Source organism: Phoenix dactylifera, chromosome 7 (genome assembly GCF_009389715.1).
Source record: "Phoenix dactylifera cultivar Barhee BC4 chromosome 7, palm_55x_up_171113_PBpolish2nd_filt_p, whole genome shotgun sequence".
NCBI classification, from domain to species: Eukaryota; Viridiplantae; Streptophyta; class Magnoliopsida; order Arecales; family Arecaceae; genus Phoenix; species Phoenix dactylifera.
The window spans coordinates 6,912,973-6,929,555 of record NC_052398.1 but is presented as its reverse complement, the minus strand read 5'-3'; the positions used below and the strand labels follow the sequence as shown (position 1 = coordinate 6,929,555).

The following is a 16,583-nucleotide window of genomic DNA, read 5'->3' as shown; positions in this document are numbered from 1 at the left end:
GAGGAGAAGTAATAGAAGAGATTTTAGAGAAGTATAGAATCCACCATGAGGAATCAATAATCCATAATAATCAAATTACGAAAGTTACATTTACAGCTCTTTTCAGGCTATATGAATTGACTCTTAGTAAATCTAACTCTAGATATCTTTCAGTCAGACCCGACTTCTAAATAAAGGACTTCTAATTTGGCTAAAACTCCAAAAACCTGAAGAAATTATCATTCAATTACAGCTATAACTTTCGGCTACTTTTGAACCATGAAACATTAGAATTTGGCTGAGAACCATGAAATATCAATTGTAGTTTTTAAAGAGGCCTTTCTAAGTCCTATATATGTGGAAGTTATGCCTTCCAGAAGCTTGTTAATTTCTTGTAGACAGTGGCAAGCTTTGTCTGCTTGATATCTAAATCCATCCTTCATCAAGATGTTATTAACCATATGTGCATCCTGTCAATGTGTATTTAGCGGTGAATGTGTTGAACTGCTAGTGTATAGTATTTAACTGCCAGTGAGTGTTATTATGTATTGATGGTTTATAGTAATTTATAGGCTATCTTTCACAAATAGTTTTGTTTAGCTGTTGCCCAAAAAAATCTTTTTCATTTTCTTACACGCAGCTAGGGCCTACCACGAACCCTGCCCAGTTTTCCTGGCTTCCTTTCCCTGAAATCCATAATTTCCCCCAACTTTTCTTCACCCCATTCCCTTTTCCTGCTTTTGTTTACCTTCTATCCTTGATCACCTCCCAGCCCCTCCTCCCTTCCTCATTCCAGGCCCTTTAGCCTCAAATCCACCTCAACCTACCTCTTCTCCCCCTCTCTGAAGTGTATGTAGTTGCCTCCAATATTACATACCAATTTCATGACTGTTTGTCAAGTTTAATAATAATATTTGCCAAAGAGGGATTGTAACACCTTTTAGTAGAGGCAGTAAATTTTACTATATATTTTCAAAGTAAGCTATGTATAGGAACTTAGGTATTACTATTATTCTTGGAATATTTTTGTAAATTTCTTCTTGATAGGCAACTTCAGATACTCATGTTACAGTCATCAGATCACCCCCACATCCCATCCCTAAAGCCACACACACACACACCTCAGACAAAAGAAGGAAGCAAAAATGCAAAAAAAAAAAAAAAAACGAAAAAAAAGAAAAAGTACACCCCGCTTCCCAACACATGGCTCTCCTGGTATGGCCCCTAGCAGAGCCATCAACCCTAACCCTTCCTCCTTCAACCTCTTATTGTTTGGCAAGTATTTGACTGAAGGTCATATTTTTTCCTTTCTCTCTTCGTCTCTTTTCTTCTTTTCTTTTTTCTTGGAGGATGGGGGTTGAAATTTGCGGCATAGAATTCTTTGGAATTCTTTATGTGGCGGCGTTCTGTCAACTGCATAATCTCCTGTCATAACTTTTGCATGGTGCATTGAACTGCAGGATGCGAATGTGTCTGGATGGCAATGGATCAAGGAAGACTAGTTCCCTCCCCCCTCCCTTTCCCTCCCCAGACTGTTTTTTTCCCTCCCCAGAATGCCAGTTTGCAGTGTTGTTCCTAGATGTGAAAGTTTTGCTATACAATGATTATAATTGTTTTGAGAAAGCATTTTGTTGGTCTAAGAAATACTGTCTCAAACAGGGGCTTGCTGATCATAAAAATTCACTTGGAGCACCACTCTGTCCTTGTAGGTAATTATTTATATCTGAAGCTCTTGTTTTACTTATTTTATTTTACTTCTTGTCATTCGAGTTAATCAGTTAATTATATCTCTGAAATTCCTTTCCTTGTGACTTATATATCAGGCATTATGATGACAAAGCTGCTGAAGTAGGACAGGGATTTTGGAACTGCCCATGTGTACCTTAAGAAATTTACCGGCTATGTGTTCATCAGTTCATGATCCAGCCACCCCAGGTGGTGGCCTGACGTACCAGAGAATTTGATCGTACCAGAGAATTTTGGTACGCCGGCATGCGGGTGACGGATCTCGTCCTTTTCTTCCACTCTCTGGTAGCTTTCTTGACTCCTCCGGTGTGGTCACCCGCCAAATTTGAACCACAACAACGATCCTTAGTTTTTCCTACTTCAATTGATGCTTTGAGTGAAATCTTGAATCAAGGAGTTTGCGACTGTAAATGAGCCCAAATTGTAAAGGAGTCCTTAAAAGCACAAGAAAGGCATAGTCACAAAGTAGTTGTGGCCTGTGGATATTATATAGCAGAATTAAGGATCGAAACGTGCCATATCTTTCTCCATCAGTTTAATTTAATCCAACTTAAAACAGCTCTAGTTGCTTAATCATTATCTTTGCAAGACCGCTAATGAATCAATTGTCTGTTACAAGATGGCTGCACATGTATCATCTTCACATGCTACTTTGATGTATAATAATGACATATCATACTATACTATAATATAATAATATATTATTACATATTAAAATATTATTATTATATATAGTACAATATTATTATAATATAATTATAATATAATGTAATATAATATTATATTTATAGAATAATAATATGATACGATATGATATAGCAAATATTATTATGAGATTTGTTCACGGGCATTTTGCTTGCTATAAAAATTTTATTAAAGTCACAAAATTTTTTTCAACATTTGTTAAAAAAATATTTTTGGGAGAAGCTCCAAAGTAGGGTTTCTTCCAAAATTTTTTTTTTTGAGCTTTTAAGTAAAGTCATAATAATTTTTATATTTTTAATAAATATTATTATATTATTTAAAAATATTTTTAGAGGGTGAGAAAATATTTTTTGGGTTTTCAACAAGCTTTGCCAAATGGTGTCGATTTACATGTTGTTCGGGATTTGCTACCTTAGTGGATGACCTTTTTTATGTCAGGCATGTAACATATCCACCGATCAAAAAAGGTTCCACCGTTTGAACGGTCCAAAACGACTGATCGGAAATTTGTATCACATTTGAGGAAACATACCGCTCGCCTTGTTACTGCCAAGCCGGTCCCGGATCCAGGCACCCAGGAGCGAAATAAGAGAACAGACGTAAGCAAAGCTGATTTCGGGAAAAAAAACTCTCTTTTTGAACGGGTCCGTCGAACCTCCTCGTTCGGAGAAGAGCCACCACCTTGCTTTCCCTCCTCTACCTGGGAGCCGATCCTTTGCGCGCTCGCCTTTTCTCCGCCCTACCGCGTGATGAGGTGAATCCCCTCTTCCTAACTCCTTCCCTTCATCTTCGCATCCTCTCGCTAGGGTTTTACTCCATAACTCAGGGGAAACCCTTGATCTGTTCTTTCTTTTCGATTTCTAGGGTTTCGGTGCCCCTTCTTGAAGCCGTTTGATTCTACTGAGGGCAGGAGGAAGGGAGAGAGGCAAACAAAGAAAAGAAAATGTCGGCACGGCCCCAGGTCACCATCACTCTGGGCCGAAGCGGTCAGGTGATCAACCTCTCTTTCTCTTTCTCCATGTAGTTTGAGTTGGTTTGAAATCCAACTGTTCGTGGAGGCATTCTGAATAATTTTTTATGTCTTACGTCATTTGTAGTTGACTAGTATTACTTGGTATTTGAACACAAGAAAATATTTAATCTCCAGCGAATGTTTTGTAACCTGAGATTCTGGAAGGTATATTTGGTTGATGTGATCCAGTTGTTTCGAGGTTGAGTATCAATAGGAATGACTTGCAAGTAGAATCCATGTTCTGAAGATCATAAAGAAATTTTCTGATTAAACTAGAAGGCTGAGGGGATTGAATTCTCTCTCTCAAGGAGAAGGGCGGGGCGGGGAGGCGTTCTCAAAGTCATAGTTTTTGTAGACTCTAAGCAAGGCTCCATGATATTGGCTGTTCCATTGTAGACAAGCATCTTCATTTTACAGGTTGTGAAGTCATTGTCTCTATTGCTGATAGAAGGCTGGTGTCTAGCGTCAAATGTATGCTTCAACTGAAGCAAGATATCATGGCTTTTGAAATGCCCCAAAGAAGAATTTCGTGGCTGATACCAAACAGTATTTCTCCCACTTTGTGTATACTAGGAGAAAATATGAGTTCACTTTGCAATATGCTTATTCCACGCCTTATCAGTAGCTGAAGGAATTTAATGAAGCATCTCAATGCACTTTCTTGATGGCTTTCCTACATTTATGATAAGATATAATGCTCATTGTGTATAATTAATTTTTCACAATGTGGACATTTAAGCCTTGCATTCAGCCTTAAGTAGAACTTTGTATCTTCTATAGTTAAAATTGTCAAATTAAGTATGCCAATGTGCAAATTTATCCTTGTGATTGCTCAAAGGTTCTATTGTGACTTAATTGGTTTCACCACTGGCCCATCACAAAATCTCTAGGTAAGGAAGTCATAGTAATTACCTTGATCCAGAAGCTCTAATGGATATACCATAGCTGATAACATGAAAAATGTATACCATGGCTTCCATGGGTTGCTCAGGAACATAAATTTCTACTTGGAGTCCATACAAGTGTCTCCACATGAGCTGTTTGAGGACATAACCTGTTAATATTCGGGCATCCTTGTAAGTTCAGGTCACTTCTCTTCATTGCTCAAAGACAATATTTGTCTTCCCAAGCTCAGCTGAAGCTTTGTGCTGAAAAATGGTGTATTAAGGAAAGTCTAATGTTGGTGGTCGGATTGCACCTGCATAGACAACCCTCAGAGGTGATTCAAGGATCTCTTTAGTTATCAACTTGTTATAAGCTTCTCTTTGTTTGCTGGAAAAGTTGGAAAGTGTCTACTGGTCTAAGTTGAACTTATGTTGAAATCTACAAAATCAGACATTCAAAGGGTCAGAATGGGAGCTGTTGAGCAGGTACTTGTTTAGTGGAACTTTATGCCTTGATGGCAGTTATGGTTCTCTTGAATCATCAACTCCTCCATGGACCTTTTCTGTTGGCATTCTTAAGTAGAACATGTAACATGCTACTTAGAGTGTCCAGGATCATTGTCACAAACCACTCATGCTTAATCAAAGGTCTGGCCTGGTGCATGAATTGGTTAAATTGAAAAAGAAAAACTACTCAAAGTCATATTGTCAAGTGTCAGAATGAAAACTGTTAAGCAGGTGGCTGCTTGAGCAGATGTTTTTGTCATTAGTGGATGTTACATGGTAGGCTTTGTAGAAGTTCTAGTTATTACCAATGTCGAGGAGAGGTTATGGATAAGTAGGTCAGAAGTAAAGGTAAATGTTTGAAGGTCTCTTGAATTTGAAAAAAATGAGTTGGATTTTAGTAGATATTTTCAGCATAGAGGTAGTGAAATTTAAGTGTTCTAATTTTCCTGCGCCTTTTGTGTCAGCGGTGGGTTATTTTATTTTCTTTTATTTTTTGAGTGGCGTTGATGGTTAGACACTTCTAAACCATGTGTTGTAAGAAATAACTGCATCTTATGATCGATTTTTTTCCATATTCTGTAACCATTTAGTGCTTGATAAAAAAAATCATAATTTGGTATTTGGTTTCTTGGCATTTTGAATTTCATCAATTATGATTGATAGCGTGGTTTTGCAATTTAAATGGTTCATCATATAAAATGCAAACTGAAAAAAAAAGTTTCAAATCCTTTAGATAGGACTATTGGTTCAGTTTATATAGGAACCATCTGTATGTGTGTGTGTGTGACAGAGAGAGAGAGAGCAATATTATCTGTACATGATAAAATTTAGGTTTTTGCCAGTCCATATGCAGCCACGGCATGATGCAACATGCATGACACACGGACATTTTATGGATACAGTTCTTTTTGTGGTTCCCTGAATTCATGATCATGGTTCTCTCAGTTCAAGGCTTGTGTTTCCTCTATCTCACTTTTGCTGACAAGGGAAAGGGCAAACACGCGAACGCAGGAAAGAAAGAACAAATAGAGAAAGAGAGAAGAATTGGGGCATGGCCTATCTCTTCTCTACCTCCAAGACTTCCTCCTTGAGTTGTGGTAGTTGATCAACTGTTCCCCCAAGTCTCTGTCCCTTCTTCTTGGAGGCAGAGGGGTGAGAAATCATCTGGTGACTTCTTCATGTAGGGATTAGGGTTATGACAGTGACCTAGGGTTTTGACAGGCATGTCTATCATGAAACCAGTGGGAGATGCTAGTCTGACTGAGGTTAATATTTATGTAGGGATTAGGGATGTGAGAGAGGTTTAAGAGTCGTCTTGATCAGATGGGGAAAAGCAAGGTTTTGGGGTTGGATGAGTCCCATATGCAGTCAAGAACTCAAGATACTTTCATGAACAAGGTGCCAGTGGTACTTTCACAATTATATAGTAACTTGATGACCAAGACAATCCTGCGAGGAAATTAACGCCCGTCATTGGAAATGGCATTGCATTTATGTACATGTGCTTATGTGTATACGTCTATGAATAGTGCTATTGCTGTGTCTCCATAATATGAGGTTTTTGGCATTGCTGCACCTCATTCTTCGGGATCCGTGGATGCTAGATTCTCCTGTCTCTTGTCTAAGTAAAACTAGTGGTGAGAAGTGATAGGTGATGGGAAGGGGCTGACTGAAAATCAAATATGAGGGTGGACCTCTAAAATGGAAATGCAGACAGCAAACTCCAGATGTTTCCATTAGGCAAGGTCAACTTTGATAGGAGCTCTTTGGCTAGCCTAATCCAAGTTGAAATTCATGTGGTGATGATATATCATACTAAGCTTGCCTTAATGTTTATATTCGTGTGGAAGGCTATCTTGGAAGCCTGTATGATATGAGGTTAGAGGCTGTTAACATTTCCTGACCACCAAGATGCACAGAAATTGCTTTACATGTTGGCAGTGCTTTGTGATAATTGTTTCCTTTTTGATATATTGAATTCTTCTCAAAGATCCTTAACAATGTGATTGACAGCTTGCAAAACATACACCCATATAGATACCATGAGTTTTGTTAGTTTTATGGCTATAATAATTTTAAATTTATGTAATTGTTATTTCTTAATAAAATAAATTGAGTGCCTATCATAGAACTGCATAGTGCATAGACATGTATTTAGTCAGCTATGCTATATGTTGCTCCATGTTCTTGTACCTACTTAACATGAATTCGTTACTATCATGTTGTATAAAAAGGAAGTTGTATATGATCATTTAAACTAGCTGAGAGTGTTCTGTGTAAAACTGTATTTTAAGTTGCCTTCTTGTTGCAGGTTGTCAAGAGAGAAAGGCCTACATCTGACGTTAGTCATCCCGATGACATGCCATCTTCAGCTGGTAAGCGGCCAGTAAGGGAGAGGTTGGGAAGCAACATGGACAATTCAGACTTGTATGGCAGTCAATACAAGAATAAACGGTATGCCCTTTTCCTTTCAGTTATTCAAGCTGCTTCAAAATTCAATTCTGGCACCAATCAGCTATTCAACTAGATCATTGAATATGCAGTTTCGTTAATTTAGAAACAAATGTATTTGGTTTTTGGAGAAAATACTTGATATTTTTACTTGTATCATCATTTTTAAAAAAAAAATTGTAGGAATATCAACATTCAATCATGTTTAGTAATTTATAACTGTCAAATGTTTAGCTGCTAATTGCGAACTTGTTACTAAGTTGTTAAGTTCTTCATATTTTTTAGTGCCTCATTGTAAGATTTGATTGCACCTTGTAGAATATTAAGTGCAAAAATATGAGGACGTATTATTTATCAGGAATATTTTATATTTTTAGTTCTAGTTTGAGCAAGAGCTGTGAAATCAGATATGATATGTGTCCAAACGTGTAGTAGACATATTAAAGGCGAATCCACCCAAAGACAAAACCATAGTGACTAATTTTTTTTATATGGAAGGACTTCGATCATGCCCTTTTAATCTCCATTTGAATCATTGGTGAGGTTAATTGGATTACAATTCACAATTGAAGGACAACCTTCCATATGCAGATTGGTGGTTGACGAGGCTGGAAGTGTAGGAAGATGTTAAATAGACTTGAGGCTTGTTATGCATGTGTCTGGATCTACTAGTGGTGATGAGGACAAACATGATGGCCTTTTTTGTCTTTGGTTATTGTGATTAGTGGTGACAGTGGGTTGGTCCAGGTCAGGTCGAACTGAGGTCGAGTTAAAAAATCCTTAACAAATACCCAAGCCATTTATAATTAGGTTGGGAAGAGTAAACTCATGCCTAAGCTGCCTACCCAATTATGTCTTCAGTTGTTAGTTATGTATGCCTTACAAAATGAAGGAGATAGGACCAAGAAGAGAATATTTAAACTAGGGTATCAAAAAAAAGTGAGAGAGGAATATAAAACATGAGGAATATATTCTTCTTTATGTTATTGATGTGGTGATCCTGAAGACGTACCCAAAGCTGCCTTTGTTTGACTCTTGGGTCCCTTTTGGGTGCGGTAATTTGGCATGGGAAAGTAAATTCCATGTCAGATTACTATGTTTGGTACGAAAAGTGGATAAGAGATATGGTAAAATAATTGGTGAGTCCCATGTCTATTTTTTTGAGAGAGAAGATAAAACAAATACTGCCAGGGAGGTGGTATTTGTTTTCCCATGTTGGATACCGAGTGGAGGTAATCTAAAAAATATCATTTCTTAACAAAAATACCCTCGCTTATATTATACTAATATTATATTAATGATTAATAGTAATTATATTAATATATATTATATCAGTATATTGATTAATAATATTCTTAAATGATAACAAATTTAATATATTCATATTTTTTATTAAATAAATAGTAATTACTAATAAATACTTAAAAATAATTATTAATCATTAATTTAGGATTTATTAATAATTAGTATATTTATTTATATATCATGACATACTAAAATTTATTTATAATAAGAAATATATTTTCTAATATATGTATAATTAACTTAAAATATTAATTAACTTTTGTAAATATATTTCAATATCTAAAATAACTAATATTGACGGTGTATATATAAGTGGGCCATAAATGGCCAACAAATAAACTGAGAAAAGAATGTTATAACCTAAATTTTTTATTCAAAGGCATTGTTGGTAATTTGGCCATATTCCCATACAAGATTACTTTCAACCAAACATAGTAATCTTTTTCCGATACCATTTTCTAAAGTAATTTTTCTACCAACCAAATGTGGTAAAAATTATTTTCCTCTACAATTATTTTTTCAGATAAATGATTTTTAGAAATTGTCAAATTATTCTGTAATTTGACATACCCCAACCAGACAAACCTTTAGGTTTGTTGGCTGTTACTATACATTATTTATATGGTAGGAAAGGATAATTTCTTGGTTCATATGTATTCATCTTCTTCATGTTTCTGAAGAATAGTTCGAAACTATTTTGGGTGAAAGACTTTGGTGTTGTCCAATAAATGGGATTATCAAAACACTTTTGGACAATCTCTAGCCAAGAATGGAAATATCTCATGCATTGTGTTTTTTTAGGGAGGTCAGTTGATAGGGCACAAAATTAGGTAAACTTTATTGTAATCATTTGTTGGATAATTGGGATTTAGTTATTTACCGTTCATTTTTTATTTCCTTTGTGTTTGTTCAGATATTTCTCACTCCCTTTCTAATATTTCAGTGTCATTGTAAGAAGAAATTACAAGAAATTTTCTTATATGTTATATACATGTGTTTGTCTATTTATATACATGCATGCTTGATACGTTGTTCATATGCCTTTAGAACATATGAATTTTGGTTCTCACATTTTTAGAATTGTAGATTGTGATCAACAATGTGGATCTTCAATTTAAATGGTCCATTATTGATTTTTGAATCGTTAATCTTTTATCAAAATTTGAACCAAGGATTTAAATACGTTGGTGGGTGTGGTACCACCACAACCATATCCTTCGACAGAAAATGTTACAGGTGCGGGTGTGGGAAACCGGTCTGCTCCGACTATACTAGTACCATACCATTCCAGGACAAAAGTGGTACAGGTCTTGGTACTAGTATTTAAATTCTTGATTTGAACATTCAATGTTTAGTCCAACTCATACATAAGCACACATCTATATAAATACATATATTTATAATGCTTGTATATTCATATTTGCGCATGCATGCATGTGCTTGTGCATGCATTCCAAGCCTTGGCTTTGTTAAGTAAATGGGGAGAAAAGGACAGCTCTACTATCATATTGGACAATGCACAGTTGCATCTGTATGTACACATCTATATTTTGTGGATCTAATTCTTCATAAATATATATATATATATACACACATCTATGCCTGCATTTGTTTCTATTTATCTATATACGTATGGTGCTCTAATCTTTATGCTTACATCCATGAACAGAATTTCTCTGTGCTCTAGACTCTGTTTGGTTCCTCTCCTGACAGTTGGCTCCTTTAGTTGCAAATTTATTCTTTACTTCTTTTCTTGTTTATTTTTTTTTAATTACTAGAAATTCCAATCTTGAACTTTTTATCCGTTTGCATTGTCGTTTTTTTTTTGGTTTATGGTACTGAAAATTGGCAAACACTTTGCTTTTATAGGAGGTTACAGAATGAATGACCAACGATCTGGCTCATCCATACTTGTGTATTGATCAAATAGTTGTTTGCTGTGTATCATGCATCCTGACATTTGGCTGTAGTGATATGGGTTGCACCTCATGCATTTGGATATTCATTAATTGAATCATGAACTAGAGCTTTTGGCAATGATTTTCCAGAAACTTGTATGCTATTCATCTATCAGTTTCCTGATACATAATTTGCTCTTTTTTCTTTCATTAGATGTTTTAGTGGTTAAGCAATACTAATCATGTCTAATTGTATATCAAATTTTATTTTCCTGATAATGGGAAGTCTTATTTGTTGCAGCCAACGAACAAATAATCATATTCTGAGCTTGGGTAATGGTGATCTGAATGATGGCAAGCCGATTAAATTCAGTATCCATTTCAATCGTTATGTCTAACAGATTTTTGTCTGACTTGTTTTCTTTTTCTTATGTTGTTACCTTAATCATATAAAGATCGTCGGGTTGGCCAAGATGATCTGCGATTGAAACTTTTGAATAAAAGTTTATCTCATGGCAGAGATGTTGACCTTCGTGAAAAGCTTTCTCGGAGCACCCATAATTCATTGAGATATGATTTATATCAACATGTACCAGATTCAAGGGCCTCTGGCCCAGCAAAGCGAATTCCTCCTACAAGAAGTGCAGATGATTTGCTCCGGCTGGATTCTGTGAGAAATTCTTATTCTTTGAAAGGGCTAAGACATAGATCTCCAGATAGACTTGCAGGTGCTTCAAGGGGTATGTCCCCTCCAAGGAATTATGATGAGCTGCGTTATGTTCCACCAGTAAGATCTATTGATGCTTCAAGACCTTCAAGTTTAATGACAAAAAATGTAACTGATGCTTCACGACCCATGCCTTGTATGAGCAAAGCTACAGTTCCTGCAGATACTGCAAAACCTGTTGCTCGAGCTCCTCCACCGGGGGCCATCGTACCGAAAAGCCCTTCTGTAGTATGTCTTTTAATTTCTTATAATTTTTTTCTTTCTTCTGAACTAGAATTGCTAATAAACAGACTTAAATATTATTTTACAATTGTAAAATGAGATTAGAAGACTCAGCTGATATTTTGATATCATATTGACTGATGTATCTGGCGACTCAGCTGAGATGATAAAGGTTGAGTCGCTGAAATTTTGGATGTATCATATTAGTATTTGTAAGAGTCTGATATTATTAAAATATCGGCTGAGATGAAACTTGTTCTGGATTGCTCCAATTAATTTTACTTCTCTCAAGAAAATAAATGAGAAATTGATACAGATGGGATAACTTTTTCTATAAAAACTAGCAGATTTTTAGTAATCTGTATTCTAGAATATCTTACATAAAGTAAGTGTGTGTGTGTGTGTGTGTGTCTCTCTCTCTATATATATATAGAGAGAGAGCATTGGTGTGTTTTCCACCAATTGGACTTCGGGCCACCAATTGGCACTGCTCTCAGTGCATAAGTTGGGAAGTGGTCCCAGGTTTGAACCTGGAAGATAGCACTCGCACAGTATTTCTTAAAAAAACACAAATACTTTACAATATTTTAGACAGAGTCTCTGATTTTCTAGAACCTTGACTTGCAAAAGTTGAAGAAGAAAGTAGTCTGCTTTTCTTCCAACTTCATTCATTACATATGAAATTATGAACCTTCAATTGGATAATTTATAATTTCTGAGCACTTTTCTATGTATGCCTACTAACTCATGGTTTTTTTCCCATCGGTGCAAACATGTATAGAAAACATGCTAATGGACTGTTCGTGTACTTCAAATAGTTTTTAAGGAAATGGATGTCTTTAAATAGTTGATATGCTTACTTTTCTCCTATAAGAATTATGTGCAATGTATTTAGTTGTTTATAAGCTACATGTCCTAAATTTGTTTGTAATATTACTACTTTTTGCTTTTTGCAGTCTGAGGAACCACTTACTGTTTCAAGCTTGTTGCATTCATTGGGTCTGGGGAAATATGCTATCCTCTTTCAGGTGGAGGAGGTAATTCTTTTTTTCCTTTGAACCTTTTGTCAATGTTCATCACCCCATAAAGTTTCTGAAAAAATTCGTAGTTAACAGCATCTTTAAGCTGACCAACAACCATGAACTTGTAGTATATCTCCAAGTAATTTAACTGGTTGTTTTAGTTAAATTCAACTTGCCCCCCAGACCATTAGCACATCTTATGATCTGAGTCTCATCATAGTTTGTTCTGCTATTGCATTTCTTCTTGCATGGTGTTAGTGTCTTGATTTGATTTGTGCGGCTATGCTTGAAATCAGATAGTTCGTACAAAGTCTCAGGCATTCTTCTACTTTATTTATTACAGTGCAAATGACTTAGTTTATAATATTTAAACTAGTGGCAGCAAATGTAGTGGAAGTCACTAGAATTGAAAAATAATAAAAAACATCAGTGCATCAATGTTTCATAGATAGTTTACTTCTTTTTTATATATTTCTTCCTTATTTTCTATAGGTCTCTTTATATAACTATAAGGCAAACTAAGAATATTATGGTTGACACAATCTGATTCATGAACAATCATGATGCTCCCATCTATGTCCCAATTTTTGGCACAAACTCATACAAATAACGTGGCTATTCATGTTATTTGGTTTGGATCATCATATCGGTGTCCATCATGCATAATCAGTAGTTGATCTGACTGTGGACAAGAGGTGAAGTGGCAGACGCAACTACCAAGATTGAAATCCAGAGGGAAAGAGAGGTCCACAACCAAACCAAAGCGAACAAGCACAAAGCCATATGGTAGTGCTGGTACCAGACCCAGTCTCTGATTCATAGCCAGGATGACAGAGGAAGTACATGCGGAAGTGCCAGTTCTGATAGACATTCCAGAGTAAGGAGCAAGCAATGAAGCAGGAGAGAGATCCACGGTCTTTTCTTAATGGATCATCTAGGTGATAGAATATGCACTTCTAATATGGATGGTAGAGGCCTAAAAAGGTGGATATTATTGATAAACTCCTAAAATTTGGTTTGGTTTGTCTTAAGCTTGTAGGCTGCATAATAGAGTTTGATTGTTGTTCCTTGGTCTCATATAATTATTACCAGAGTTTACTAAACTTGGATATAGAATCTGCAAAGGCTGTATCTTGAATGGATGGATAAAACCTTAGTACAAAACTGGGAATCCTATGCTGATCTGAAATTGATTTATTTGATGTAAATATTGGGGGTGGGTCCCAATGATGAATTGTGTTTTATTTAGGTTCTTGCCTTAGAAACTATGACTCAAAAAAATATATATAATTTGCCTAGATTAAGCCTTACCTTCTCTCTTTTTAAATCCTTCCGATCTATGGTATTTTGGAAGTTTGCTACCAAATGGCATTAGCTTAAACAAATTGATGACAGTTAACCCTTCCCACCAACTGGCTTTTCCAATCTAGTGTTTCCTTAACTAGGAATTTGGCGGTACAGCAAGTGATGACATCAAGTTGAAAGTTGGTCCTGGAACATTTTGGAACTTTGGTGGACCATTTTTCTGAAAAAGCTGACTTCATGTTGATGGTATGTGGGCATGTTGGTTAAGGTTGCATGGTTTTACATGGGGCGCATGCAGAATCAGTAGGGCCCACCGTAATGAAGCAAAATTGTACTAAAATTTGAATGGTTTCTTTCCCTTTCCTTTTGAATCCTTGGGTAATGTCCTTTTTTCATGCAGCTCCACAATTATTATTAGCCATAAACTTAGAGAGGATTTACTGTAATCAGATATGTCAATGTTGCCAGCCAAAAAGACCAGAGATAGTTTCCTGGTTAATGGTTATCTGCATGAACAACTGAACTGAGATATGAGGTAAACCTTTTCTGCTGGACATTGTTATGAATCCTTTCTTCTAACTCAAAGTATCTTGTAGTTTCTTGGCCTGTCATAAACCCTAAATGGACCTGATCTTTTGCTGGGTTCTGAGAAGATCTGGGCTCAGACTGCTGCTCAGGTTCAAATCTTTGTAGGCTTATCAACAGCAGGGTAGCCCATAGGAGAACCATAGTGGAGCCAAACATGACCTTTATTCTATTTGACCTTGGATTAGTCAGCTACCTTCATTTTGAGATTTAGTTTGTTTTCATCTAAAAGGACTTGTCAAGGTTCAGAACTTACTTTTTCTATACAATCTGTTGTTGATCCAGTAGAACCATTCATAAATGGATAATGTGTGTGCTAAAATCCTAGAATAAGTCAGTAGCTGAATTAGATCTATCATGCCAAGGTAGGATGGGGCCACAACTAATTTGAAGCTTCTGTAATGACAAAAAGCAATGTGTTACATGAAGCATATTTTATTCGACTGGTAACTGAAACATGGCTTGGTTATAATAATTAATGGTTCTTTCTACTTCCAGTCAGTTCTATGAGTTTTGCTTCTTAGCCAAGCTCATGCTCTTGTTCTCCTTTCTGCACCATTGCTACTTAATTCCTTTTTATGTCTACATTTAAATCCAAGTGGTGCCAGGGATTGTTTTTGAACTTTTTGGTGCATGATTGAGACCTGACAATTGTTTCTTCATGCTTTATATCCCTTGATTCAGATTGTTCCTTGTTAAACTGAAAAACTATAAGGAATTATATTACTTTCTGATTCCTTGGGTCAAATTATGCCTGACTTGGCATCATGTTAAAGCAAAGGCTAACATGCCTTCGATTATATCATATGTGCACTCTTAATATCACCATCTTAAAATTTTCAATTATCTCACAAGCATGCAGCCGTAACAATTAATATGCACATTTCCACTCAATCCACCCTGCATTAAGACTTTGTGTATTCTCTAAGGGTTTATTTTAATTCAAAAATTAAGTGGAGGTAACAGTGTTAGGGCATTCAGTAACCGTCAGTCTTGATTGAAGCCTCTTCTTGCATAGTATTCACACTAATATTTGGATTACGAAAATTTAGTTCAACCCATTCTTAGGCTTTAAGAAGTTTCTCTATAACCACAGATTACAAGTAGAGCTGGGAAATAACATTTACAGAAGTTTGTTGTAATAATTACCTAAGATGTGGTTATCGATTTACAGGTGGACATGACTGCACTGAGGCAGATGGGAGATAGTGACCTCAAAGAACTGGGAATACCAATGGTAATTCTGTTTCCTCTAATTTGTTGCTATAAATTTTATCTTTGATATGGTATTAATTACGGTTTCATCTTTTAGATTTTAATCTTGAAAGTAAATACATGGAAATCCAAACCCACTGTGATAAGGCTTGTTGTTTAGTGTATGAAATATTCCAGTGGTCACAGAAGCTGGTAGTGCAATGGTAGCTCTGTCCAAATTGAAGCCAAAGGCTCTTAAAAAAATTATGATTTAGTCGCATATTGGTTAAGATGTGCGGCGTACGAGTGTAGGACCACAAGATGAACTTGTGGGAGTTGTTGATAGAGAAAGACTGGTCAATGACACATATAAAAATGTATTGATGCTGAAAAAACAGATTGTTTGTGAATCAAAATAACAAGAAAAAGCTATTCAATTTCATATGTCAGAATTGTATATGTCCAGACCATTGTACTGCTGCCTGCTCAAATGTTAAAAATGTGACTTTCAGTAACAATCATATGAAAATGCTGCTAAGAAGAAACTCCATGCTTTCTACATGTTCTGTTTGCATCAACGCATTGGAGTGTATCCATTTACTTGCATCATCTTGAGTGCATGTCCTGTCAAAGCTGCCAATCCATAATTTTGTTTTCTTCATTTTTTTTTAATTAAAGAGAGTGCTTTATTTTCGATGATAAAGTAAAAAAAAGGACTAGTTGAATGCCCTGTTTTGGGTATCAATCTTGTAATGGGCTTGTATACTTTTTCTAAGCCAGTTGGAGATATACCTCATCTTCTGCAATTTGATTCTTACGAGGTGCAATTCCACCTACAGGGACCTAGGAAGAAGATCCTCCTTGCTGTTTTAGCTCATTCAAAACAACGGCATCGATAAAGTGATGGATTTTGGAATTTTATATATTGCAAAATTTTAACTTGTAAGCACATTGAACTGCTGGATCTTGTATATCTTGAAAAACAATGCTTATTCTCAATCTTACCCTTTTGAATCCAAGGTTGACATTTATTTAGCTAGC

At 35.9% G+C, this 16,583-nt stretch overlaps 1 protein-coding gene across 4 annotated transcripts; it reads left to right on the top strand.

Moving 5' to 3' along the window:
- The first annotated feature begins 2,902 nt into the window (after positions 1-2,902).
- On the top strand, positions 2,903-16,583 carry LOC103710016 (protein bicaudal C homolog 1). 4 transcript variants are annotated; one of them, XM_039128139.1, is made up of 8 exons: positions 2,903-3,184; positions 3,295-3,421; positions 7,145-7,287; positions 10,789-10,820; positions 10,943-11,442; positions 12,393-12,473; positions 15,523-15,585; positions 15,661-16,001. In XM_039128139.1, the coding sequence occupies exons 2-8, from the start codon at positions 3,374-3,376 to the stop codon at positions 15,721-15,723; spliced, it is 930 nt and encodes a 309-aa protein (XP_038984067.1). In that variant the 5' UTR covers positions 2,903-3,184; positions 3,295-3,373; the 3' UTR covers positions 15,724-16,001. The 4 variants fall into 4 exon arrangements, with proteins under 4 accessions (XP_038984067.1, XP_038984068.1, XP_038984066.1 ...); XM_039128140.1 differs by having other exon boundaries at positions 2,908-3,184; positions 10,789-10,859; positions 10,943-11,274; XM_039128138.1 differs by having other exon boundaries at positions 2,927-3,184; positions 10,789-10,859.

Coding starts and splice junctions, on each gene's coding strand:
- LOC103710016 (XM_039128138.1), top strand. CDS start 3,374: ATGTCGGCACGGCCCCAGGTCACCATCACTCTGGGCCGAAGCGGTCAG. Junction 7,288..10,788: donor AGTCAATACAAGAATAAACG/GTATGCCCTTTT, acceptor TATTTGTTGCAG/CCAACGAACAAATAATCATA. Junction 12,474..15,522: donor TCCTCTTTCAGGTGGAGGAG/GTAATTCTTTTT, acceptor ATCGATTTACAG/GTGGACATGACTGCACTGAG.